The sequence below is a fragment of the Cetorhinus maximus genome, chromosome 12, assembly GCF_964194155.1.
Source record: "Cetorhinus maximus chromosome 12, sCetMax3.hap1.1, whole genome shotgun sequence".
In the NCBI taxonomy this organism is placed as follows: Eukaryota; Metazoa; Chordata; class Chondrichthyes; order Lamniformes; family Cetorhinidae; genus Cetorhinus; species Cetorhinus maximus.
In genome coordinates this window covers 69,752,781-69,778,596 of record NC_135890.1, presented here as the reverse complement: position 1 = coordinate 69,778,596, position 25,816 = coordinate 69,752,781, and the positions used below count along the sequence as shown (strand labels likewise).

General features: G+C 44.7%; 1 protein-coding gene across 1 annotated transcript in view; it reads left to right on the top strand.

Annotated features, from left to right (window-relative positions):
* Window positions 1–25,587, top strand: part of LOC144687546 (protein PML-like) — a 47,470-nt gene extending 21,883 nt beyond the window's left edge. The window contains exons 6-10 of the mRNA XM_078553830.1: window positions 5,459–5,658; window positions 7,259–7,460; window positions 15,180–15,235; window positions 17,369–17,582; window positions 21,459–25,587. Coding sequence (XP_078409956.1) covers window positions 5,459–5,658; window positions 7,259–7,460; window positions 15,180–15,235; window positions 17,369–17,582; window positions 21,459–22,270 — 1,484 coding nt within the window. The 3' untranslated portion in view covers window positions 22,271–25,587. The remainder of the gene's footprint in view (window positions 1–5,458; window positions 5,659–7,258; window positions 7,461–15,179; window positions 15,236–17,368; window positions 17,583–21,458) is intronic.
* The last annotated feature ends 229 nt before the right edge of the window (window positions 25,588–25,816 follow it).

Below are 25,816 nucleotides of genomic sequence, written 5' to 3'. Positions count from 1 at the left end.
GACAGCTTTTATGGGGTGAGCTGATGATGCACAGAGGTTGGGGGGAGGTGCCTCTTTTGACGGTCCACTGTGCCTTTTGGGAGCCCCACCCCCCCTCCCCCCCCACAAGTCACATTCCCCCTCCCCTTTAAGCCTCCCTCCTGGCCACTCAGACCAGCCCTTGGTTAAGGAAGAAGGAAGACATAGGCTCCCCAGCACTGTGGTTGACAGGGCCCTCAACTTACCCACCTACCGCGCCTCTGCCCTCACACCTTCCCCTCCCTCCCAGAACCATGATAGGGTCCCCCTTGTCCTCACTTTTCACCCCACCAGCCTTTGCATTTAAAGGATCATCCTCAGCCATTTCCGCCAACTCCAGCATGATGCCACCACCAAGCACATCTTCCCCTCAACCCTCCTGCCCCCGCCCTGTCAACATTCTGTAGAGACCTATCTCTCCGGGACACCCCGGTCCACTTCCCCATCACCCCCAACTCCTCAGCCCCTTCCCACGGCACCTTCCCATGCAACCGCAGAAGGTGCAACACCTGCCCATTTACCTCCTCCCCCCTCACCATCCAAGAACCCAAACACTCCTTTCAGGTGAAGTAGTGCTTCACTTGAACCTCCTTCAATTTAGTCTACTGCATTCGCTGCTCCCAATGAAGTCTCCTCTACATCAGGGAGACCAAACGCAGACTGGGTGACCGCTTTGCGGAACACCTTCGGTCTGTCCGCAAGCATGACCCAGACTTCCCTGTCACTTGCAACACACCACCCTACTCTCATGCCTACATGTCCAGCCTTGGCCTGCTGCAATGTTCCAGTGAAGCTCAACGCAAACTGGAGGAACAGCACCTCATCTTCCAATTGGGCACTTTACAGCCTTCCGGACTTAACATTGAGTTCAACAACTTCAGATCACGAACTCTCCCCTTTATCTTCACCCCTTTTTATTTTTATTTTTTATCCCCTTATTTTCATTTTTATTCATTCATTCATTGTTTTATCCCTTTTTTACCCCCTTTTTATTGCTTTTTCTATCCTTTTTCCCCAAGCACTGCCCCTCCCCCTACCCCCCTCCCACAAGGACCATCTGTTACGTGTTCCATGTTGTTCTTTCACAGAGTGTTTACCTTTGTTCTGCTATTAGCACATTCTGCTTTCTTACCTTTATGCCACCATCAGCACCTCCTTTAGACCTTACCACTACCATTTACACCCCTTTGTCTTTTTGTCCATGACATCTTTGTCAATCTCTCCTTAGCCCCCACCTATTGCTGACCTTCTATCCAGCTTCATCTACTCCACCCCCCTTAAACAGTATAAATTTCATCATATTTCTACTTCTCTTTAGCTCTAAAGAAGAGTCATACAGACTCGAAACGTTAACTTTGTTTTTCTCTCCACAGATACTGCCAGACTTGCCAGCATTTTCTGTTTTTATTTCAGACTTTCAGCAACGGCAGTATTTTGATTCTGTCTGAGAGTCTGCCCTGCCCTGGGTGCCAGGCCTCTGGCTCATCCTCTGTGGCATCTCACTTCCCTCTCCTGAAGTGGAAGACTTTGGCACAGTGAACAGATTTCTCCCTTAGATCAACCAGAAATGTCAGTGATGTCTGTCGTGGGATTCTAAATGAACCCCACACTTAGCATCTATGTTTTTTTATCCTGTTTGCTTCCCTTCCCAAATTCCAAACCCCTTAATCATCTCCAATAGTCAGCTGTGTGTTACCTTGTCAAAGACTTACTGAATGTCCTCGTACACCACATCCACTGCATTTTCCCTCCATGTTCTGTATCTGTCATCTCTGGAAAGAACTCTGGCCCAGAGATTGGACTGTGCAGTGCTCAGCCACTGAAGGGTCCAATACGTGTCAACGTGCATGAACTTATTCCGTGCCAGGCTAGTGTCAAGTGCCAAATTGGTTAGGCCACATGTCTGAAATTAGCATTAAGCCCATTTCCTCTGTAAATTCAGGGTCTCGCACTGTTTCCAGGCCAGGCTAGCCAAACAGAGAGGAGTGGGTGAGAGTGTCATGTCGGCAAGACTTGAGAACCGGGGGTGGGTGGGTGAAAGCGGCAGAATGGTTGCTTGGCTCACCACCCCACCTCCCCCCACTCCTCCTTTCAGGTTTTCCTCGATCACCCTTCCCCTACCTGGACCCCCCCACCCTTAGGCCTGCCCAGATTTCTCCCCTCCCCTGCCCTTCCAGGCTGGTTGGAAAAATCCCTCGATGGTGCTGGATCCATCCTCCCAAGCTCAGGCCTGAGAGGGTCACTGCCAAACTCGACTTCAGGCCCTCCCCACTCTGAGTCGGGCCTGAGTGCCAGACAGAGCTGGACTGCCACCTCTCGGACTCCCTGAACCCCAACCATCCAACTGTCCAAGCCAGCAGAATTGTACTCGAATATAATCTGTAACCTCATGGCCCGGCATATCCCCCACTCTACCATTACCATCAAGCCAGGAGATCTACCCTGGTTCAATGAAGAGTGCAGGAGGGTGTGCCAGGAGCATCATCAGGCACACCTAAAAATGAGGCGTCAACTTGATGAAGCTATAACACAGGACTACTTGCATGCCAAACAGAATAAGCAGCAAGTGATAGACAGAGCTAAGCGACCCCACAACCAACGGATCAGATCTAAGCTCTGCAGTCCTGCCACATGTAGCCGTGAATGGTGGTGGACAACTAAACAACTCACTGGAGGAGGTGGCTCCACAAATATCCCCATCCTCAATGATGGAGGAGCCCAGCACATCAGTGCAAAAGATAAGGCTGAAGCATTTGCAACAATCTTCAGCCAGAAGTGCCAAGTGAATGATCCATCTCGGCCTCCTCCGGAGGCCCCCAGCATCAAAGGTGATGGAAGGTCTTCACAGGTCTTCAGCCAATTTGATCCACTCCGCGTGCTATCAAGAAACGGCTGAAGGCACTGGATACTGCAAAGGCTATGGGCCCTGAGAACATTCTGGCAATAGTATTGAAGACTTGTGCTCCAGAACTTGCCAAGCCCCTAGCCAAGCTGTTCCAGTACAGCTACAACATTGGCAGCTACCTGGCTATGTGGAAAATTGCCCAGGTATGTCCTGTACACAAAAAGCAGGACAAAACCAACCTGGCCAATTATTGCCCCATCAGTCTATTCTCGATCACCAGTAAAACAATGGAAGGGGTCATCAACAGTGCTATCAAGCGGCACTTGCTTAGCAATAATCTGCTCACTGATGCCGAGTTTGGATTCCGCCGGGGCCACTCAACTCCTGACCTCATTACAGCCTTGGTTCAAACATGGACAAAAGAGCTGAACTCCCAAGGGTGAGGTGAGAGTGACTGCCCTTGACATCAAGGCAGCATTTGACCAAGTGTGGCATCAAGGAGCCTTAGCAAAACTAGAGTCAATGAGAATCAGGGGGAAAACCCTCCACTGGTTGGAGTTATACCTAGCATAAAGGAAGGTGGTTGTGGTTGTTGGAGGTCAATCATCTCAGTCCCAGGACATCACTGCAGGAATTCCTCAGGGTGGTGTCCTAGGCCCAACCATCTTCAGCTGCTTCATCAATGACCTTCCTTCGAAGGGTCGTGAGGACTCGAAACGTCGACTCTTTTCTTCTCCACCGATGCTGCCAGACCTGCTGAGTTTTTCCAGGTAATTCTGTTTTTGTTTTGGATTTCCAGCATCCGCAGTAGTTTTTTGTTTTTATCAGAAGTGGGGATGTTCGGTGATAATTGCACAATGTTCAGCACCATTCGCGACTCCTTAGATACTGAAGCAGTCCATGTCCAAATACAGCAAGACCTGGACAATATCCAGGCTTGGGCTGACAAGTGACAAGTAACATTCGTGCTACACAAGTGCCAGGCAATGACCGTCTCCAACAAAAGAGAATCTAACCATCACTCCTTCACATTCAATGGCATTATCATCACTGAATCCCCCACTATCAACATCCTGGGGGTACCATTGACCAGAAACTGAACTGGACCAGCCATATAAATATTGTGGCTACAAGAGCAGTTCAGAGGCTAGGAATCGTGCGACGAGTAACTCACCCCCTGACTCCACAAAGCCTGTCCACCATCTACAAAGCACAAGTTAGGGCTGTGATGGAATACTCCCCACTTACCTGGATGAGTGCAGCTCCTATAACACTGAAGAAGCTGGACACCGTCCAGGACAAAGCAGCCTGCTTGATTGACACCACATCCACAAACATTCACTCCCTCCACCACCGATGCACAGTAGCAGCAGTGTGTACCATCTACAAGATGCACTGCAGGAATTAACCAAGGCTCCTTCAACAGCACCTTCCAAACCCACAACCACTACCATTTAGAAGGACAAGGGCAGCAGATAAATGGGAAGTTCCCCTCTAAGCCACTACCATCCTGACTTAGAAATATATCGCTGTTCCTTCACTGTCGCTGGGTCAAGATCCTGGAACTCCCTTCCTAACAGCACTGTGGGTGTACCTACACCGCATGGACTGCAGTGGTTCAAGAAGGCAGCTGACCACCAGCTTCTCAAGGGCAACTAGGGATGAGCAATAAATGCTGGCCCAGCCAGCGAAGCCCACATCCCGTGAATGAGTTTTAAAAAAGAGGTGAGTGGTGCTGGCCATTGCTGCAGTGCGAGTGTGGCTGTATCTGTCCATGCACACTGTGCCAGTTCTGGTGCACAGACACCAACCATGATCAGGATATGACAAGAGGAGATAAATCTGGGACAAATGCCGATCTGGGGAGCCTCCAGCTGGAACTTGGGATAGGAGGGGAAATTCTGGGGCAGTCCAGGAAAACCCGGGAGAGTTGGTCACCCACCTGTCCCCTTCCCATATTTGAACCAGGACTGACCAAATTCTGCCTACCCCCGATAACCTTTGACGCCCTTGTTAGTCAAGAATCTATCTACCTCTGTCTTAAAAAATATTCAATGACACTGCCTCCACCGGTCTCTGGGGAAGAGAGTTCCACAGACCCAAGACCCTCTGGGAGAAAAAATTTCTTCTCTTCTCCACCCTAAATGGGAGACTCTGTATTTTCACACTGCGTCCCCTAATTCTAGTCTAGTTTTCTAGGACCCAAAGCAGCCAAACTTTAAAGGAGGTTGTCCAGGATAAGGAAGTAACAACACATTTTACCAAATTGATCATGGGGCCAGAAGAAGCAGGAATAGTTCTCCTGGCTCCATATTGAAACTGTGGGCAGCTATTGGACCTCACTCAACCTCTCCCAGACTCAGTGTCAGTTTGGTCATGGCTGATTTCAGCCCCCTGGCCCGCAACCCCCTGGGGCATAGTTTGGATTTCAGCACACTAGTCACATCCCGATGACCAATTTTGTGTGTCCCTCTTTTGAAGTTTTGACGTGCTGTTGGTTGAAGAGTAGCTGCAGCAGATACACAAGACCTCTCTCCATTTGAAGGCATTGACCAAGGTTGCAATGTAATGGGTTGTTCTTGTTTCTTCCTCTAGGCTGTTATCCAGAACCAAGTGGCATAATGAACTCTTGCGGAGTGCCATTCACACATGTATTAGAGCATTTGGAGTGGGCAGGAGAGGAAGCGATGAGATCTGAGCAGCCTTTGAGTCCATGTCCTGGCTTCAGTGGATGGACAAGGGATATGTGTCCAAGCGGACCTTCATTCCAATGCGAGTCAATGCAGAAGCACAAGGTATTAATTTCATCCTTAGAGTCTGCCTCAAAGGTCATACGAACATACGAATTAGGAGCAGGAATTTGCCATTCAGCTCCTCGAGCCTGCTCCGCCATTCAATAAGAATGTGGCTGATCTGATTGTGACCCCAACTCCACATTCCACCTACCTCCGATAACCTTTGACTCCCTTGTTAGTCAAGAATCTATCTACCTCTGCCTTAAACATATTCAACGACCCTGCCTCCATTGCTCTCTGGGGAAGAGAGTTTCAAAGATTCGCGACCCTCTGAGAGAAAAAATTTCTTCTCATCTCTGTCTTAAATGGGAGATCCCTTATTTTTATACTGTGTCCTCCAGTTCTAGTGTCTCCCACAAGGGGCAACATCCTTTCAGCATCCACCCTGTCAAGTCCCAACAGGAGCTAATATGTTTCAATAAGGTCACCTCTCGAATCTTCCAAACTCCAATGGATACAGGCCCAGTCTGTCCAACCTTTTCTCATAAAATAAACCCCCCCATCCCAGGTATTAGTTGAGTGAACCTTCTCTGAACGGCTTCTAACGCATTTATATCCTTTCATAAATAAGGAAATACAGCAGGTGTCTGAGAATAAGCAGCAAAGCAGTTCTGGTAGCACTGCAGGGCTGTGAGAGGGACTTGCATCACCACAGAGGGTAATGAAGCCAGTGTCACCTTCACCACCATCCACAGGGGAGTTCCACGAGAGAAGAAGACTGAGCACAGAGCTCAATTCTCTCAGGAGCATTGCAGCCGAAGCTGTGCAGACGTTGGGCCTCTAGGATTCCGTCACTGCCAGCTTGGAAAGAATAGGCACTCGTCCGGAACGGGCACTGACGATGGGCTTCAGTGGCCTCAGAACACCCTGCAGACTGTTCACATGCAGCTCGTTGGCGCTCCAGCCATGGGGGCCAGCATCAGTGGGACCACTGGAAGCTCCAACAAGGTGGCTTCTTCTCAGAGTGGCCACATGCCCTCCCAGCCCAGCCAGGCAGTGCCTGAGAGCAAGCAGGCAGTGCCAGCTGCTGTTTGCCATGAGTGGTTCCAATTGTCAGAGAGATACATGGACCTCCTGTACCCAGTGACACTGCCAGGAACATTTCACCCATTGCAATAGTTGTTCCTCGGGGACCACTTCATCCAAGTTTAAGGTTCAGAATTAGATCAATCAGCAAAGGCTACAGTCAACAAGAGATAGAATATGGATCAGGCTGGGTTTGTGTGAACACCTGAATAAAAGCTGAACTTCTGTTTTCCTCTTTGTTACACAAGATGTGTATCTCCTCCTGCACATCTGATACTGCAGCACTCCCTCAGTACTGGAATGTCAGCCTGGGTTATGTGCTCAAGTCTCTGGAGTGGGGCTTGAACCTACGATCTTGTGGGAGTGCTACCACTGAGCCGAGGGTGAACCTAATATCTGTTTATGAAACAGGGGTGATACAGGCAGCGGAACAGGGTCCTGACCTCTCCGCTGTGATTTACCACATGGCAGAAAGGGAAAAGGAACACGTTAGTGAGCAGTGAACTGGAAATATGTGGCTCTGCTGAGGGCAGAAGTTTCTACAGATACTGATCTAATTTTCTTTTTTAAGCAGAAAGTTCCAAAGAAGAGGCCTGGGTCAGCGGAGAACAAAAATATGAGTTTCAAAAAAAAGTGCCTGCTCTCTGAACACAATTATCATACGGAGCTAACCACTGACAGCCAACCCAAGCTCCTGTCGCAGAACAACACTGATGTGATCGCGCTGAACATTTCTACTGAAGTCAATAATGAGGACTTCTGGCGACTGCCAGCAGGTTAGACTGCAAGATGTCCATATTTCAATGTGAGACAAGGAGTGTAAGGAACATTCAGCTAATAGTCAACCCTAGGCACATCCTGCAGTGCAGGGTTACAAAGGACATCACATAGCAATAAATGTTATACATGACTATCAAGGTACACCAGGGGGTTGGATACAGAGTAAATCTCCCTCTACTCTGCCCCCATCAAACACTCCCAGGACAGGTACAGCACGGGGTTAGAGTAAAGCTCCCTCTACTCTGTCCCCATCAAACACTCCCAGGACAGGTACAGCACGGGGTTAGAGTAAAGCTCCCTCTACACTGTCCCCATCAAACACTCCCAGGACAGGTACAGCATGGGGTTAGATACAAAGTAAAGCTCCCTCTACACTGTCCCCATCAAACACTCCCAGGACAGGTACAGCACGGGGTTAGATACAAAGTAAAGCTTCCTCTACGCTCACCCCATTAAACACTCTCAAAGCAGGTACACTCGGGGTGGTGGTGGGGGGGCGGGCGCGGGTGGGTACACATGAAGTAAATCTCCCTCTACACTGCCCCCATCAAACACTCCCAGGGCAGGTACAATGGGGGGTTACATACAGAGTAAATCTCCTTCTACATTGACCCCATTAAACATCCCCGGAGAGGTACAGCACGGGGTTAGATACAGAGTAAAGCTCCCTCTGCACTGTCCCCATTAAACACTCCCGGGACAGGTACAGCACAGGGTTAGATACAGAGTAAAGCTCCCTCTGCACTGTCCCCATTAAACACTCCCAGGGCAGGTACAGCATGGGGTTAGATACAGAGTAAAGCTCCCTCTACAGTGTCCCCATCAAACGCTCCCAGGGCAGGTACAGCACAGGGTTAGTTACAGAGTAAAGCTCCCTCTACAGTGTCCCCATCAAACACTCCCAGGGCTGGTACAGCACAGGGTTAGATACAGAGTAAATCTCCCTCTATACTGTCCCCATCAAAGTCTCCTAGGGGATGTGGATGATAACAGAAATGTGTTGGTGTACATTTCAAGAAAGAATTGACAGGCTGGGTCTTTTCTCTTAAAAAAAGAAGGCTGAGGGATGACCTAAAAGAGGTCTTTAAAATTCAGAAAGGTTTTGATCGAGTGGATACAGAGAAAGTGTAGGGGCAGAGCAGAACTAGAGACCGTCAGTATAGATAGTCACCAAGAAATCCAATAGGAATTCAGGAGAAACTCCTTTACTCAGAGTGGTGAGAATGTGGAACTCACTACCACAGAGAGTGGTTGAAGTGAATAGTGTAGATGTATTTAAGGGGAAGCTCGACAAACATATGAGGGAGAAGGGAATAGAGGATTACGATGGTAGATTTAGATGAGGGAAGATGGGAGGAGGCTCGAGTAGAGAATAAACACCGACACGGACTGGTTGGACTGAATGGCCTGTTTCTGTGCCGTATATCCTATGTAATGTACCATAAGGAGTTAGGTAAAGCAGAAATTCCCAGCCACATGTGGAAGTATCATTAAACTGCTAGCTTCTCTCTTGTTGATTTAATGTCTCTAGTTGATGTAATTAGGATCAGTTTTGTTTCATTGCAACATAGTGTGGTCAGTTTCTTACACAAAACCTGTCTGTCTGTTCCTCAGTTCCAGATTGCTTTCTCTTATAAGGAAGTCCATGCCTCCAGTGTCCTACATTTCCTATTAAAGCTCATCCCTCCACTAGCCTAAGTCTACCTTGGAGACCCATACCTCTAATTTCCTAACTCTCCCATTGAAGCCTAACTCCATGCTTCAATACCTGCAATCAGGTTTCTGACTCTGCTCCAGCACTGAAACAGCCCTATCAAAGTCACAAATGTATGGCTGTGACCATGGGAAACTATCCTTCCTCATCCTTCTTGAACAGTCTGCAGCCTTTGACATGGCAGATCAGACCATCCTCCTCCAATGCCATCATCCAGCTGGGTGGAACTGCTCATGCCTCAGTCCTCTCTCTGGTTGTAGCCAGAGAATCACTTGCAATGGTTTCTCTTCCTGCTCCCACACTGTTTCCTCCGGTGACCTCCTCCTATTTCTCATCTACATGCTGCCTCACAGTAGCATCATGTAAAAAACACAATGTCAGGTTCCGCATGTACACTAATAACACCCATTCTCTCTCTCTCTCGACATCTCCGCTGTCTCTAAGTTGTCAGGCACATCCAATACTAGGTGAACAGTAATTTCCTCTGGTGAAATATTAGGAAGAATGATGCTGTTGTCTTCAATCCCTGCCAGAAACGTCGTCCCCTAACCAATAACTTCAATGGCTTCTCCTTGGTCACTGTCTGAGGTGGAACCAAACTGTTCCAACCTTGGTATCTTGCTTCACCCTGAGATGAACTTGCAACTATATATCTGTTCCATCACCAAGACCGCATATTTCCACCACTGTAACATCGTCCCGACTCCACCCCATCTCAGCTGATCTGCTGCTGAAACCCTTGTTCATGTCTTTGTTGCCTCTAAATATGACTATTCCAATGCACTCCTGTTCAAACTCCCATCATCCACCTCCATAAACTTAACTCAACTGCCTGTGTCTTGATTTGCACCAAGTTCCATTTACTCATCACCCTTGTGCAACCCAACTTACATTATCTCCGGTTTCAGCAGTGTCTCAATTTTAAAATCCTTATTTTTTTTAAATCTCGCCATGGCCTTGCCCATCCCTATCTCTGCAACCTCCTCCAGCTCCACAACTCTCTGAGATCCCTGTGCTCCTCGAATTCTGGCCTCTTGCACATCCCCGATTTTAATCATTCCACCTACACTGTGAGATGGCTCCCCGACCCTCTCCATTTCTACCTTGCTCTCCTCTTTTACAACGCTCCTTAAAACTAAACCCTGCAATCAAACCTTTGGCTCAATGTCAAATTTTGTTCACTGCTGTTCCTGTGAAATACCTTGGGATGTTTTCATTAAAGGTACTATATAGGGGCAAGTTGTTGGTGTAGTATCCTACATCTCACATCAAAGCCTATTCCTCGAGTACCCAACTCTCCCATCAAAGCCCTCTCTCCAATGTCCAGACACTGGCTTCTTCCTCGAATGAAGAAGTTCACTAGTCTCCAGTCTTTCCTCTTAGCTCATTCTGTTTACACTGGGATCAGTCTTGTTGTTATTTTCTGCACTCCCTCCAGCGTTTGTATATTTTTTTTGTGGCATGATAATCAGAACTGAGCATGGTACACTAAATGGGCCTGACCTGTGTGTCGTAAAGCCTCAGCATTATCTCTATAGATGTGCACTGTCCTGGTCCCAATCATTAGATTTTTTACCCAATATAAAATATTAAATGTGATGTGGTAAATCAAAGAGTAGAGACGAGGCAAGAGATTAAGTTATTAATATGGGAAATGATAAACAGATCGTGACAGGAAGAGATAGAGAGTACAAATCTAAGAGTAAGTTAGCAGATAAGGCTAGAGGTTACAAAAATATTAAAAGGGCAAAACTGAAGGCTCTGCATCTGAATGTACATAGCATTAGAAACAAAACAGATGAACTGATAGCGCAAATAGAAACAAGTATGTACAATCTGATAGCCATTACAGAGACATGACTACAGGATGACATAGGTTGGAACCTGAATATTGAAGGGTACCTGACCTTTCAGAAGGACAGGAAGCTAGGAAAAGGTGGAGCAGTGGCCCTGTTAATTAATGATGGTGTTAACACATTAAAAAGGGATGACCTAAGTTTAGGAAACCAGGATGTAGAAACAGTTTGGGTAGAGATGAGAAATGATATAGGCAAGTTGTCACTTGTGGGAGTGGTGTACAGGCCCCCTAACAGTAACCACACTGTAGAACAGAGTATAAAGGAAGAAATAATAGGAGCTTGTCAGAAAGCTACACTATAATCAAGGGGTTTTATCTACAGGTACACTGGAAAAATCAAATGGGCAAATGTAGCCTAGATGAGGAATTCATAGAATGTTTTTGGGATAGTTTCTTAGAATAGCACTTTCTCACACCAACCAACCTGCTCAGCTATACTTGACCTGGTATTGTGCAATGAGATAGAATTAATTAAAGACTCCATAATGAAGGCGCCAGTAGATAGCAGCGATCATAATAAGGTTGAATTTTACATTCAGCTTGAGGGAGAGCAGAGTGGATCTAAGACAAATATTTTAAACTTAAATAAGGGCAATTATGAGGGAGTGAAAGTAGAGCTAATGAAAGTGAACTGGTAATATAGGTTAAGGGGTCGGTCAATAGAAATGCAGTGGCAGACATTTAAGGGGATATTTCAGAATACACAGAATATACACATTTGTATGACAAAGAGAAATTCCAAGAGGAGGACCCACCATCCGTGGTTAACTAAAAAAGTTAAAGACTGTATCAAACTTAAATCAAAAGCATACAATTGCGCAAAGATGGGTGGCAGGTCAGAAGACTGGACAGAATATAAAAAACAGCAAAGAATGTCTAAAAGATTAATAAGGGGGGAAAAATTAGAGTATGAGAGAAAGCTAGCTAGAAATATAAAAACAGATAGTAAGAGATAGATATTTTAAAAAGAAGAGTTAACAAAGTGAGTGTTGGTCCTATAGAAAGTGAATCTGGGGAATTAATAATGGAAAATAAGGAGATAGCAGATAAATTGAACAGGTATTTTGCATCGGTCTTCACTGTAGAGGATACAAGTAACATTCCAGAAATAACTGTAAATCAGGAAATGGGAGGGAGGGAGGAACTCAAGAAAATTACAATCATCAGGGAAGTGGTACTGAGCAAATTGTTGGAGCTGTGGCTGACAAGTGCCCAGGTCCTGATGAACTTCACCCTAGTGTCTTAAAGGAAGTGACTAACAAGATAGTTAATGCACTGCTTTTAATTTTCCAAAATTCCCTAGATCTGGAGAAGGTTCCATTCAATTGGAAAATAGCAAATGTAACTCCTTTATTCAAAAAGGGAAAGAGACAGAAAGCAGGAAACTACAGGCCAGTTAGCTTAGCATCTGTCATAGGGAAAATGTTAGAAACTGATATGAAAGACATTATAGCAGGGCACTTAGAAAAAATTAAGGTAATCATGCAGAGTCAATTTATTGGAGTTATTTGAAGAAGTAACATGTGCTGTGGATAAAGGGGAACTGGTGGATGTCCTGTATTTAGATTTCCAGAAGGCATTTGAAAAGGTGCCACACCAACGGTTACTTGGAATTTAAAAGCTCATGGTGTAGAGGTAACATATTGGCATGGATAGAAGATTGATTACCTACCAGGAAATAGAGAGTAGGCATAAATTGGTCATTTTACAGCTGGCAGGATGTAACAGGTAGTATGCCACAGGGATTAGTGCTGGGGCCTCAACTGTTTACCTTGGATGAAGGGATAGACAGTATGGTTGCTAAATTTGCCGATGACACAAAGATAGATAGGAAAGTAAGTTGTGAAGAGGACATAAGGAGACTACAAAGGGATATAGATAGATTAAGTGAGTGGGCAAAGATCTGGCAAATGGAGTATAATGTAGGCAAATGTGAAATTGTCCATCTTGGCAGGAGGAATGAAAAAGAAGCTTATTATTTAAATGGTGAGGGTTTGCAGAGCTCTGAGATGCAGAGGGAGCTGAATGCCCTAGTGCGTGAATCGCAAAAGGTTAGTGTGCAGGTACAGCAAGTAATTAGGAAAACTAATAAAATGTTATCATTTATTGCGAGGGGAATTGAATACAAAAGTAGAGAGGTTATGCTTCAGTTATAGAGGGCATTGGTGAGACCACATCTGGAGTACAGTACTGGTCTCCTTATTTAAGGAAGGATGTAAATACATTGGAAGCAGTTCAGAGGTTTACTAGACTAATTCCTGGAATGGGCAGTTTGTCTTATGAGGAAAGGTTGGACAGGCTAGTCTTGTATCTGCTGGAGTTTAGAAGAGTAAGAGGTGACTTGATTGAAAAATATAAGATCCTGAGGGGCCTTGACAGGGTGGATGTGGAGAGGATGTTTCCTCTTGTGGGAGAATCTAGAACTAGGGGTCACTGTTTGAAAAAAAGGGGTCACCCATTTAAGACAGAGATGAGGAGGAACTTTTTTTCTCAGAAGGTTGTGAGTCTTCAGAAATCTCTTTCTCAAAAGACTGTGGAAGCAGAGTCTTTGAATATTTTTAAGGCAGAGCTAGATAGATTCTTGATTAACGACGGGGTGAAAGATTATCGGGGGTAGACAGGAATGTGGGGTTGAGGTTACAATCAGATCAGCCATGATCTTATTGAATAGGGGAGCAGGCTCGAGTGGCCTACTCCTGCTCCTAATGTGTATGTTCGTACGATCAGTCCACCCGCTGGCTCTTTCAAAGTATTTTTGTGCTAATGCAGTTCCATTCAGTCTACGCTGTGGCGTTTGTTTTTGCAATCATCACAACATCTCATAGTGTTCCAGTATGTGAGTTGTAAATAGTTGTTGGCCTAGAAACAAGCTGCAATGTTTGGCTGTCCATCAACCATGACCACAAAAATGTAATTACCTCTATGTGAAGCTCATAGGGACATTCTGTGGTTGTGAAAGATGCAACATACATGCAAATTCTTCCTTAAGATTTTCCCATTCTATTATTTTAGCACCAACAGCAACCATTTATTTTGAAATAAAACTGATTGGACAATCTAGCTAAATAGTTCTTGTTGTGAGATCCATTCTCCTGCAGTAAGAACAGAAAATGCTGGAAATACTCAACAAGTCAGGCATCATCTGCGGAGAAAGAAGAGGGTTAATGTTTCGCATCAGTGTCTCTTCATGAGAGCTGGGAGAAGTTAGATTGAACAGTTTATGAACAAGTTCAGAGGGAAAAGGACAGGAAGGAGGGAAGAATAAAAGGGAAGCTCTGTGATGGGGTAGAAGGTAGGAGAGATTAAATGGCAAAATGGATGATAGTGAAAGCAAAAAGAGATAATGAGACAAGTAAAGAAATAAAAGATGGGTCTAGAGGAGGTGTAAATGGAAGTAGTGGAATCACCATAAACAAACTGCAGTCAAAAAAAAGCAGAAGACACGATCTGAAGTTGTCGAACTCAGTGTTAAGTCCGAAAGCCTGTAAAGTGCCGAATTGAAAGATGAGGTGCTGTTCCTCGGGTCTACATTGAGCTCCGTTGGAATGCTGTAGCATAGTCAGGGAGCAGAGAACTAAAATGACAAGCGACTGGAACCTCAGGGTCATGCTTGTGGACTGAATGGAAGTGTTCTACAAAGTGATCATGCAATTTGCATTTGGTTGCCCCGATATAGAGCAGGCTGCATTGTGTGCAGTGAATACACTATTCTAACATAAAAGAAGAACAAAGAAATCGCTGTTTCACCTGAAAGGAATGTTTGCAAGCCTGGACAGTGAGAACGGAGGCAGTAAATAATCAGTCATAGCAGATTATTATTAAAGACCTTTCAAGGATTTAACATGTATGTTTGTATGTTCATAATCTTGCATGAATCCCAGTATATGCTGCAGTAAAACACTGGTCCTGAAGTTCCTGCATGCAGATACATTAGTTTTAAAATGAAATAAGAGGAGCATTTAAAAGCAAGCATATTTCTGAGTTGTAACGATTGAAGGAAACTTTGATACCACTGATTTTAAACCACAATATATGATGGAGCAAATTCATTGTTATACTGACTGAGTAAAACATGGAACAAGTTAAACTAATGTTGGAAACTCAGCCTTTCCTAGAAGCTGATGCTTTATTATCTTTAAACAGAGGAGATGATAAAAATATCACCTGAAAACAGTGAGGACAATGGAGTCCCCAGCAAGGTAAGACCTTCCCTCAGCAAAGGATGAAACTATTTACAACACACTGGAGAGGCCTATTGTATAATAAATACACAAAACTTAGAACGCCAGGATGTCGGACAAACCCTAGAGGGCTTCCTGGATTTAAGGGGTTTGACCGGTATCCAGCGTTCTGGGGTTTGATGATATCTGGTTAATGGGGTTTGATGATATCTGGTTTATGGGGTTTGATGATATCTGGTTTATGGGGTTTGATGATATCTGGGTTTATGGGGTTTGATGATATCTGGTTAATGGAGTTTGATGATATCTGGGGGTTTGATAATATCTGGGTTTATGGGGTTTGATGATATCTAGTTTATGGAGTTTGATGATATCTGGTTAATGGGATTTGATGATATCTGGGTTTATGGGGTTTGATGATATCTGGTTAATGGGGTTTGATGATATCTGGTTTATGGGGTTTGATGATATCTGGTTTATGGGGTTTGATGATATCTGGGTTTATGGGGTTTGATGATATCTGGTTTATGGGGTTTGATGATACCTAGTTAATGGGGTTTGATGATATCTGGGTTTATGGGGTTTGATGATATCTGGTTAATGGGGTTTGATGATATCTGGGTTTATGGGGTTTGATGATATCTGGTTTATGGGGTTTGATGATATCTGGGGTTTGATGATATCTGGTTTATGAGGTTTGATGATATCTGGTTAATGGGGTTTGATGATATCTGGGTTTATGGGGTTTCATGATATCTGGTTTATGGGGTTTGATGATATCTGGTTTATAGGGTTTGATCATATCTGGTTAATGGGTTTTGATGATATCTGGGTTTATGGATTTGATGATATCTGGTTAATGGGGTTTTATGATATCTGGTTAATGGAGTTTGAGGATATCTGGTTAATGGGGTTTGATGATATCTGGTTAATGGGTTTTGATGATATCTGGGTTTATGGATTTGATGATATCTGGTTAATGGGGTTTTATGATATCTGGTTAATGGAGTTTGAGAATATCTGGTTAATGGGGTTTGATGATATCTGGTTAATGGGGTTTGATGATATCTGGGTTTATGGGGTTTGTTGATATCTGGTTAATGGGGTTTGATGATATCTGGGGTTTGACAATATCTGGTTAATGGGGTTTGATGATATCTGGTTTATGGGGTTTGATGATATCTGGGTTTATGGGGTTTGATGATATCTGGTTTATGGGGTTTGATGATATCTGGTTTATGGGGTTTGTCAATATCTGGGTTTATGGGGTTTGACGATATCTGGGTTTATGGGGTTTGATGATATCTGGTTTATGGGATTTGGTGATATCTGATTAACAGGGTTTGATGGTATCTGGTTAACAGGGTTTGATGATATCTGGGTTTATGGGGTTTGATGATATCTGGTTTATGGGGTTTGATGATATCTGGTTAATGGGGTTTGATGATATCTGGTTAATGGGGTTTGATGTTATCTGGTTAATGGGGTTTGATGTTATCTGGTTAACAGGGTTTGATGGTATCTGGGTTTATGGGGTTTGATGGTATCTGGTTTATGGGGTTTGATGATATCTGATTAATGGGGTTTGATGATATCTGGTTTATGGGATTTGAAGATATCTGGTTTATGGGGTTTGAAGATATCTGGTTTATGGGGTTTGATGATATCTGGGTTTATGGGGTTTGATGATATCTGGTTTATGGGGTTTGATGATATCTGGTTAATGGGGTTTGATGATATCTGGTTAATGGGATTTGATGATATCTGGGTTTATGGGGTTTGATGATATCTGTTTAATGGGGTTTGATGATATCAATGGTCTTGTGGCACAGGCATGCACCCTTGTCTCAGAGCCAGAATGCTCTGGCTTCCAGTACCACTCGAGGATTTGTTGGCCACAGAATAACCATGTCACTGGTGAAGAAAAGCCAGCGTGTATTGGAGCCGGCCCCCAGCCTGGATAAATGGGGAGGGCTAATGGCAGGAATGGTATCCGGCTGTAAAAACCAACTGCCAAATCAAAAAATGATGGTTGTTATGAATGTCGGTGGAGATGGGTGATCAACCAGCTTTGTGGTGGCCCCATGTTACGTGGGAAAAATTGATAAAGATGGGGTTTAGTAATATCAATATTCTTTACATCTTTTGCAGTTCATATTATCACCCCTGACTGAAGTGCAGAAAGAGACATCCTCTGCAGTGATGAATACCGAGAGCATTGTGCCACTGTCTGATCCCGTGGGGCCAAACATGTCTAACTGGAGCAGTGGAGATCGCTATCAAGATAAGGCAGCAGGAATTCAGCTCAGTCAGGAACTGGGTGGAAATCCACTGGTGTTCTTCCAACTGCAGACCACAGGAATGGGTCAGATTATTTTATAATTTCTAGTTTTCTCTTCCCTTCCTCACCATGTGTGCTTTCACGGTTGGTATTCCGGTTTCCAGTGACTGGGAGATGGAGTTAGTCTGGGCTCTGCTTCGTGGAAATATTAATTATTCTGGGTTCAGGTGAATGGGTGATGATAGGGACAGGAGTTGGCCATTTAGCCCCTCGAGCCTGTTTTGCAGTTGAATTAGATCCTGGCTGATGTGCACTCTAACTCCATATAACCATCTTAACCCCATACCACTTAATGTCTTTGGTTAAAAAAAACTATCAATCTCAGTTTTAAAATTAACAATTGATCTAGCATCAATTTCCATTTGCAGAAGAGAGTTCCAAACTTCTACCACCCTTTGTGTGTATTAGTGTTTCCTAATTTCACTCCCAAAAGGTCTGACTCTAACTTTTAGACTATGCTCCCTAGTCCTAGACTCCTCAATCAGCAGAAAAAGTTCATTTCTATCTACCCTATCCCCCTAATATCTTAAACATCCATCAAATCACCACTTGACCATCTAAATTCCAGAGAATACAATTCTAGTTTGTGTAATCACTGCTCGTAATCTAACCCTTAGAGTTCAGCTAAATCTACTCTGGTTAATCTACTCTGCACTCCCTCCTAAACCAATATATCCTATGGTGCATTTAGTCTGTGCTCTGGTTAGCAGGAGGTGCAGTTTGCTTAGATTCTGGTTATTGGGAGGCTTTGGTTACAAGAGTAGAGCTGTTAGTCTGAGCTCTGTTTAGTGGAATTATTAATTAGTGTGGGCTCTGGTTAGTGGGATGGATGTACTATCGGTTGGGATTCTGGTTAGTGAAATTATTAATTAGTCTTAGCTTTGATTAGTGGTATAATTAGTCTGTGCTCTGGTTAGTCTGGGTTCTGGTTAGTGAGAGGTGTAGTTAGTCAGTGTTCTGGTTAGTGAGAGGTGCAGGTATTCTGGGTGTCAGTTACTGGGTGGTTCAGTGATCTGGTCTCTGGTCAGGCAAATATTAATTATTCTGGGCTCTGTTTGGTGGAATTATTAGTGTGGGCTCTGGTTAGTGGACACTGGACTGGAGTTAGTAGTATATAATTGAATAATTTATTAGTTGGACTCTGATTAGTGAAATTAGTAATTAGCTTGTGCTCTAGTTACTAGGAAGTGCAGTTAATCTAGTCTGTGGTTAATGGCAGGTCGAGTTAGTTGGGGCTCTCATTAGAGGAATGATTAACTAGTATGGCTGTAGTTACTGGGAGGTGCAGTTAATCTGGGCTCTGGTTAGTGGAGTTATTAACTAGAACACAAACTAATTGATAAGAGTTGTAGTGTGTCTCTGCACTGGTTACTGTTAGTCTGGCTCAGGTTACTGGAACTATTAATTAATCAGTCCCTTGGTTAATAAGAGTTGTAGTTAGCCTGGGCTGTGATTAGTGGAATAATTCATTAGTTGGGGCTCTGACCATAAGATATAGGAGCAGAAGTAGGCCATTTGGCTCATTGAGTCTGCACCCCCCCCCCCATTCAATGAGATCATGGCTGATCTGATAATCCTTAACACCACTTTCCTGCCTTTTCCCATAACCCTTGATTCCCTTACTGCTTAAAAATCTGTCTATCTCAGCCTTGAATATACTCAACGACCCAGCCTCTACAGTCCTCTGTGGTAAAGAATTCCACGGATTCACTACCCTCTGAGAGAAGAAATTCCTTCTCATCTCTGTCTTAAATGGGAGATTATGCTCTCTGGTCCTAGACTCTCCCACAAGGGGAAACAACCTCTCAGCATCTACCCTGTCAAGCTCCCTAAGAATCTTATATGTTTCAATAAGGTCGCCTCTCATTCGTCTAAACTCCAATGAGTACAGACCCAACCTACTCAACCTCTTCTCATAAGAAATTCCCTCCATACCCGGGATCAACCTAGTGAACCTTCGCTGGACTGTCTCGAATGCCATTATATCTTTCCTTAGATAAGGGGACCAAAACTGTTCACAGTATTCCAGGTGTGGTCTAACTAGTGCCTTGTATAGTTTTAGCAAGACTTCCCTTTTTAATACTCCATTCCCTTTGAAATAATGGCCAACATTCCATTTGCCTTCCCTATTACCTGTTGAACTTGTATGCTAGCTTTCTGTGATTCATGCATGAGGACCCCTAAATCCATCTGTGCTGCAGCTTTCTGCAGTCTTTCTCCATTTAAATAATATTCAACTCCTCTACCCTTCCTTCCAAAGTGCATAACCTCACATTTTCCCACATTATATTCCATCTGCCAAGTTTTTGCTCACTCACTTAACCTGTCTATATCCCTCTGTAGACTCTTTGTGTCATCCTTACCGCTTGCCTTCCCACCTATTTTTGTATCATACGCAAACTTGGCGATAGTACATGCACTTCCCTCATCCATGTCATTAATATATATTGTAAATAATTGTGGCCCCAACACTGATCCCTGTGGCACTCCACTAGTTACAGGTTGCCATCCTGAAAATGCCCCCTTTACCCCAACTCTCTGTCTTCTATTAGTTAGCCAATCCTCTACCCATTATTAATTAGTCTGGGTTCTATTGTTCCTGGCAGTTAATTTGGGCTCTGGTTAATGAGAGGTAAGTTAGTTGGGACTCTTGATGATGGAATGATTAATGAGTCTGGGCCCCAGATTTCAACAACTGATCCTCTTTCCGAGAGCAGGTTGGTTACCCACCCTTTATCCCACCTTTGTTAAAACCAGAAATGGACAGGCTTGGATCCAGATTTTAAATTATTAACATTCCAACTTCCCACCCGACCCAAACCCGCCTGTGTATGGGTCTCCAGTGAATTGTATCCAAGGCATTTGACTAGATCCATGTTTTTTGGTTTGTGGGTGTCTTGTTTCCATTGGGGGATATATGATTTTTTGGCGGTTTGTCCAGTTTGGTTGTGGTTTAGAAGGAATCAGATTGGGGGTGAATTGTAAACCCCAAATGATAAATATGTATATTTAAGAACGTGTTATTGGTTCCTGTTGATGCAGCTCATATGGAACAGCCGAATCAAAACATGACTTCCTCCATGACTGGGACATCCCTCCTTGTGCTTCCCCACACCACCTTCTTCCAAAGCCTCTCCACTGTTGTCCAGTTGGGTGGGACACCCTCACCAGTCCTGCTTATTAAATCATCGAGACCATCTCCTGCAATGGCTTCTCTTCCCGCTCCCTCACCGTTACCTCCGGTGTCCCCCAAGGATCTATCCTTGGCCTCCACCCCTCCCATTTCTCATCCACATGCTGCCCCAAGACTACATCATCCGAAAACACAGCATCCATGTCTATGTTGACAACATCCAGCTCTACCTCATCACCTCTCTCGACCTCTTCACTGCCTGTATTGTCAAACTGCTTGTTCAACATCCAATCCTGGATGAGCCTAAACTTCCTCACCGGGAAGGCTAAAGCCAGCTCCCTCCGGCACACTCTACTGAATCCAACTCCTTGCACTCCTTTCTCCCCACACTCAGTGGCCATGCTTTCAGTAGTCTAGACCATCTATACTATCCCCATCAAATACTCCCAGGTCAGGTACAGCATGGGGTTAGATACAGAGTAAAGCTCCCTCTACACTGTCCCCATCAAACAATCCCAGGGCAGGTACAACATGGGGTTAGATACAGAGTAAAGCTCCCTCTACACTGTCCCCATCAAACACTCCCAGGGCAGGTACAACATGGGGTTAGATACAGAGTAAAGCTCCCTCTACACTGTCCCCATCAAATACTCCCAAGGCAGGTAAAGCATGAGGTTGGATAGAGAGTAAAGCCCTGTCTACAGTAGAATTCTTGCCTCTATGTTAATGGTGTCACTAACACTCAGTATATGTTTTATTTTTCAAAGAAAGTAGCGATATTGTCCAGCTGTCAGCAGTGAGTGGTGAGAAGATCTTCGACAAGTACATCCTGCCCAGTAATCCACTGTCAGCAGGAGCAGCAGCCGTTACTGAGATACAGATCATGGATGGAATCTTGTACCTGAGAGGAGAACCTCAACCCACCTGCAGCCTCCAGGAGGCCATGGCAGCTTTCTTCCAGTTCCTGCAGTCGCTGGACAAGCCTCTGTTAGCAGGCCACAACATCTGGTTCCGTGACTGTCAAATTATTTACAAGGCATGGGGCGACCTCTTCATGAAAGATCAGTTTGCCAGATGTGTAACTGGATTCCTGGATATGTTATGGCTAGCCAAGGATATTGTTCCCAGGTCAGAGGTCAGGAACTATAAGCTGAAACATTTAGTCGGGACCTATGTTGGGGAATTATTTCTTGAAGATAGGGCTCTGAACAATGTGAGAGCCTTGCAGGAGTTGTACTGTGTTCTAAAGCCCACTCCCGGGCTTATACGGAGCAATTGTTTTTCCTTCTCTCAGCTTGAGTGCAGAGTAACCCTGCAGCCGCTCTTTGACCAGGAAGTGATATGCCGGGCAGTTGTTGATAAACTTGCTTTCAAGGGAATCAGCCTGATTATCCTGAAGCTAGCTCACCATAATGACCCTCAGTCTGGCATCCGTAATATGATCAGTACTAATGACAACCTGGGTCTTGCAAACCCCCAGTTGGTCATTAATAGCATCCGGTTGTACTTAGACTCTCTGAGCTCTAGAAAAATGAAGCGCAATTGGAATAGGCAAGTTTTGAAGGTGGAGAATGAATAGAGCCACAGTTAACAGGCAACTGCGGCATGTGTAACCCTTGTGGGAGGTCACAGAGTTACTCGATTATCCAATTCTGTAATGTAGGAAGCTCCTGTGTGTAGATTGTCTGCTGAGCTATGTTCGCTGGACACAGCAGTGTGGCCTACCCCTTCAGTACCAGATTCCAAGATTGAGACCATGAGGCTTTGGGTCAAAAACCTGAAACTTCCTCCCTAACAGCGCTGTTGGTGTTCCTACAGCACATGGACTGCAGCGGTTCAAGAAGGCAGTTCACCTCCACCTTCTCAAGAGTGATTAGCGATGGGCAATAAATGCTGGCCTAGCCAGCGATGCCCACATCCCGTGAATGAATCAATTAAATAAATTAGATGGTGTGAGTACGTGGGCAAACCCTGTGATTGACACCAGGTAGCATAACTCTTTCAATTTTCATTCTAGGATCATTCACCCAGAGAGCCTAGTGATAGGCTAGAAAGATTCAGGCTCCCATACCCATCTGTGTGGAGTTAAGTAACCTCAGTGCCCCTGGGCAGGACACTGGGGGAGAGAAAGTCAGTCTGTGTTCATACTCTTGATATTATCTTGTGAATCCACACCTTGGAATGTGATTAGTATTTAGACATTGGACAAAAACACCACTGTGTTTGAGCTTTAATGCATCAAGTGTTAAGATACTGACATTCCAGACGTTGGTCAGACTGAGCAGTGTATACACTTGGTCTCCTGGATATATTAAGAGCCTTGTTCCCACCCCCACCCTCCCCATTCCACCTGTCCCAAACCCCGACAGAAACTGTATAGCAGAACAAAGAAGACCTGAAACCAACATCTGAGAGAGGCCCCGGATCTCTCCAGTACTCGCTCCACACTGAAGGTTCAACACCACCCCCACCCCCATCCCCATCCCAACCCTCCCTTTCCCCTCCCCAACAGTCAGGGCTGCTCCCCTGTTATAACTGCACAAAATGCTTAGGAAGGTCAGTCAGGAGGACGCAAGGAACCAGAAGGGTTTATATAGGAAGATAGGATGTACAGGATCACAAAGGACGGTTGCATCCAGGTGCACAATCCCGTGTTTGGGACACAGCCCTGAAATTCCTTAGGACAAGATCCCATTAATATCAATAACAGAATTACCTGGAAAAACTCAGCAGGTCTGGCAGCATCGGTGGAGAAGAAATCAGTTGACGTTTCGAGTCCTCACGACCCTTCGGCAGAAGTAGGTGGGTACTAGCATCGGTATGGAACCTGTTCGGAACCTGTAACAGGAAATCCAGGGGCTTGCATGCCCTTTTACTGAGGCTGGAGCAAGGCACCTTTAATGTTTTTTGGAGTGCCCGGGTAATTTGTTTAAGTGCACAGCCCTTTTAATTTTTTTTGCATGGCCAGGCATGCTCAGTAACTTAAAGGGGCTGACTTGTGCATGGCCTTTGTGGGATCTTTCAGGCTGCTGCACGCCCATGCGGTTTAGAGGGAACTTCACACTGGATACAGGCGTGCAGATCACCAGGCAACATTCCACTCGGCCCACTTGGTAAAGGCAAACAAAAACAAATTTGAAAATAAAATCCACTTCTTTGGGAGTCTAGGCTGATTGCCTGGCCTGGTCATCACTCCACACCATCTCACTGGGCACTCCGTCACCCAGGGTTACACCTCGTCCTGACTGAGCTTTGGAAGCAGGAACTCTTGGTATTGATGTGTATAAGGGGCGTACATGGTGTGCACCCCTTGAAAAAACAAAGTGGAAACCCCCGGAATTGGTGAAGCCCCCACACAACAGTCAAGACCATTCAGGTACATCTCCCATGGTACCAAGCAGACCACTCAGTACCACAGCATCTCACAGAGTCTTTACAGTGCAAAAGGAGGCCATTCAGTCCATCAAGTCTGCACTGACTCTGAAAGAGCATTCCACCTAGTCCCACTCCCCTGCCTTATCCCCGTAACCTTGCACATTCTCTCTTTTCAGGTAGTAATCCAATTCCCTTTTGAATACCTCGATCAAACCTGTCTCCACCACCCTTTCAGGAAGTTTGTTCCAGGCTCCCCAACTACCCTCTGGGTGGAAATATTTTTCCTCACATTTACTCCTTTTGCCAATTATTTTGAATCTGTGCCCTCTAGTTCTTGATGTTCTCTTGAGTGGGAACAGTTTCTCACTATTTACCCTGTCCGTACCCCTCAAGATCTTGAATACCTCTATCAAGTCTCCTCTCAGCCAAGGAAAAACAGACCCAACCTCTCCAACATCCGCAGTTTTTTGCTTTAACCCCAACCTCTCCAATCTATCCTCATTGAATCCATGCATAAAGAACTGTAGCATTCATGTGAATCTCCTCTGTGCTCTCTCCAATGCCTTCACATCCTTCCTGAAGTATGGCCCAGAACTGGATGCAGTACTCCAGATGAGACCTAACTAGTGTCTTATACGAGTTCAACATGATCTCCTTACTCTTATACTCAATGCCGCTGTTAGTAAAACCTAAGATACTAAATGCCTTATTAACTGCTCTCTCAGCATTCCCTGCCATCTCCAGTGACCTATGTACATATACACTGAGGTCCCTCTGTTCCTGCACCTCTTTAGAGGCTCTCCCTTTATTTTATACTGCCTCACCATACCTTTCCTGTCAAAATGAATCATCTCGCACTTCTCTGCATTGAACTTGATCTGCCACTTAAGTGCCCAGTCCACCAACATGTCTATGTCCTTTTGAAGTTCAAGACTATCTTCATCACTGTTGCTAACATTTCCAATCTTCCCACCTCTGAAGAAGTCATACCGACTTGAAACGTTAACTCTGTTTTTCTCTCCGTAGATGCTGTTAGACCTGCTGAGTTTTTTCAGCATTTTCTGTTTTTGTTTCCAATCTTCGTATCATCTGCAAATTTTGAAATCATGCCCTGCACACCACAGTCTAGGTCATTAGTGTACATTAGGAAGAGCAAGGTCCCAACACTGACCCCTGGGGAACTCCACTACAAACCTTCCTCCAATCTGAAAAACAACCATTTATCACTACTCTCTGCTTCCTGTCTGTCTGCCAATTTCTTATCCGAGTACCTACTTTCCCTTTTATTTGATGACCTAGATCAAGTTAATCCCAGGTACCTCTCCCATTAACTAGCTGATTGCCCCCTGCCTGTTCAGGCACTCTGTCATCACACTCGGTGTAAAGTCGTGAAATCAATTGCACCATTTCCAAATTTGTGACTCTGCATATGCACATAGCGACAAATCTCAAAATATAAAAATGCACACATTTGCTTGTCAAGTTTTTAAAATAAAGAGTTTTCATTAATTTTTTATCAAAGTTGTTCAGTGTTTGTTCTATTGATCATTTGGGTCATCGGGGTACCTTAACTGACTAAGTGTCAGGCTGTTTGTGTTACTAGGGCAGTGCTGGTTACATGTCAGGTTTTCCTCTCCCTCTTATTCAGCGAACATTTTGTAATTTAAATATTCTACTGTTCTTTGTTGACTTTATACCAAATTAGTAACTTTGTAAACATGTATTAATGACATTTCCAGGAACATCCATG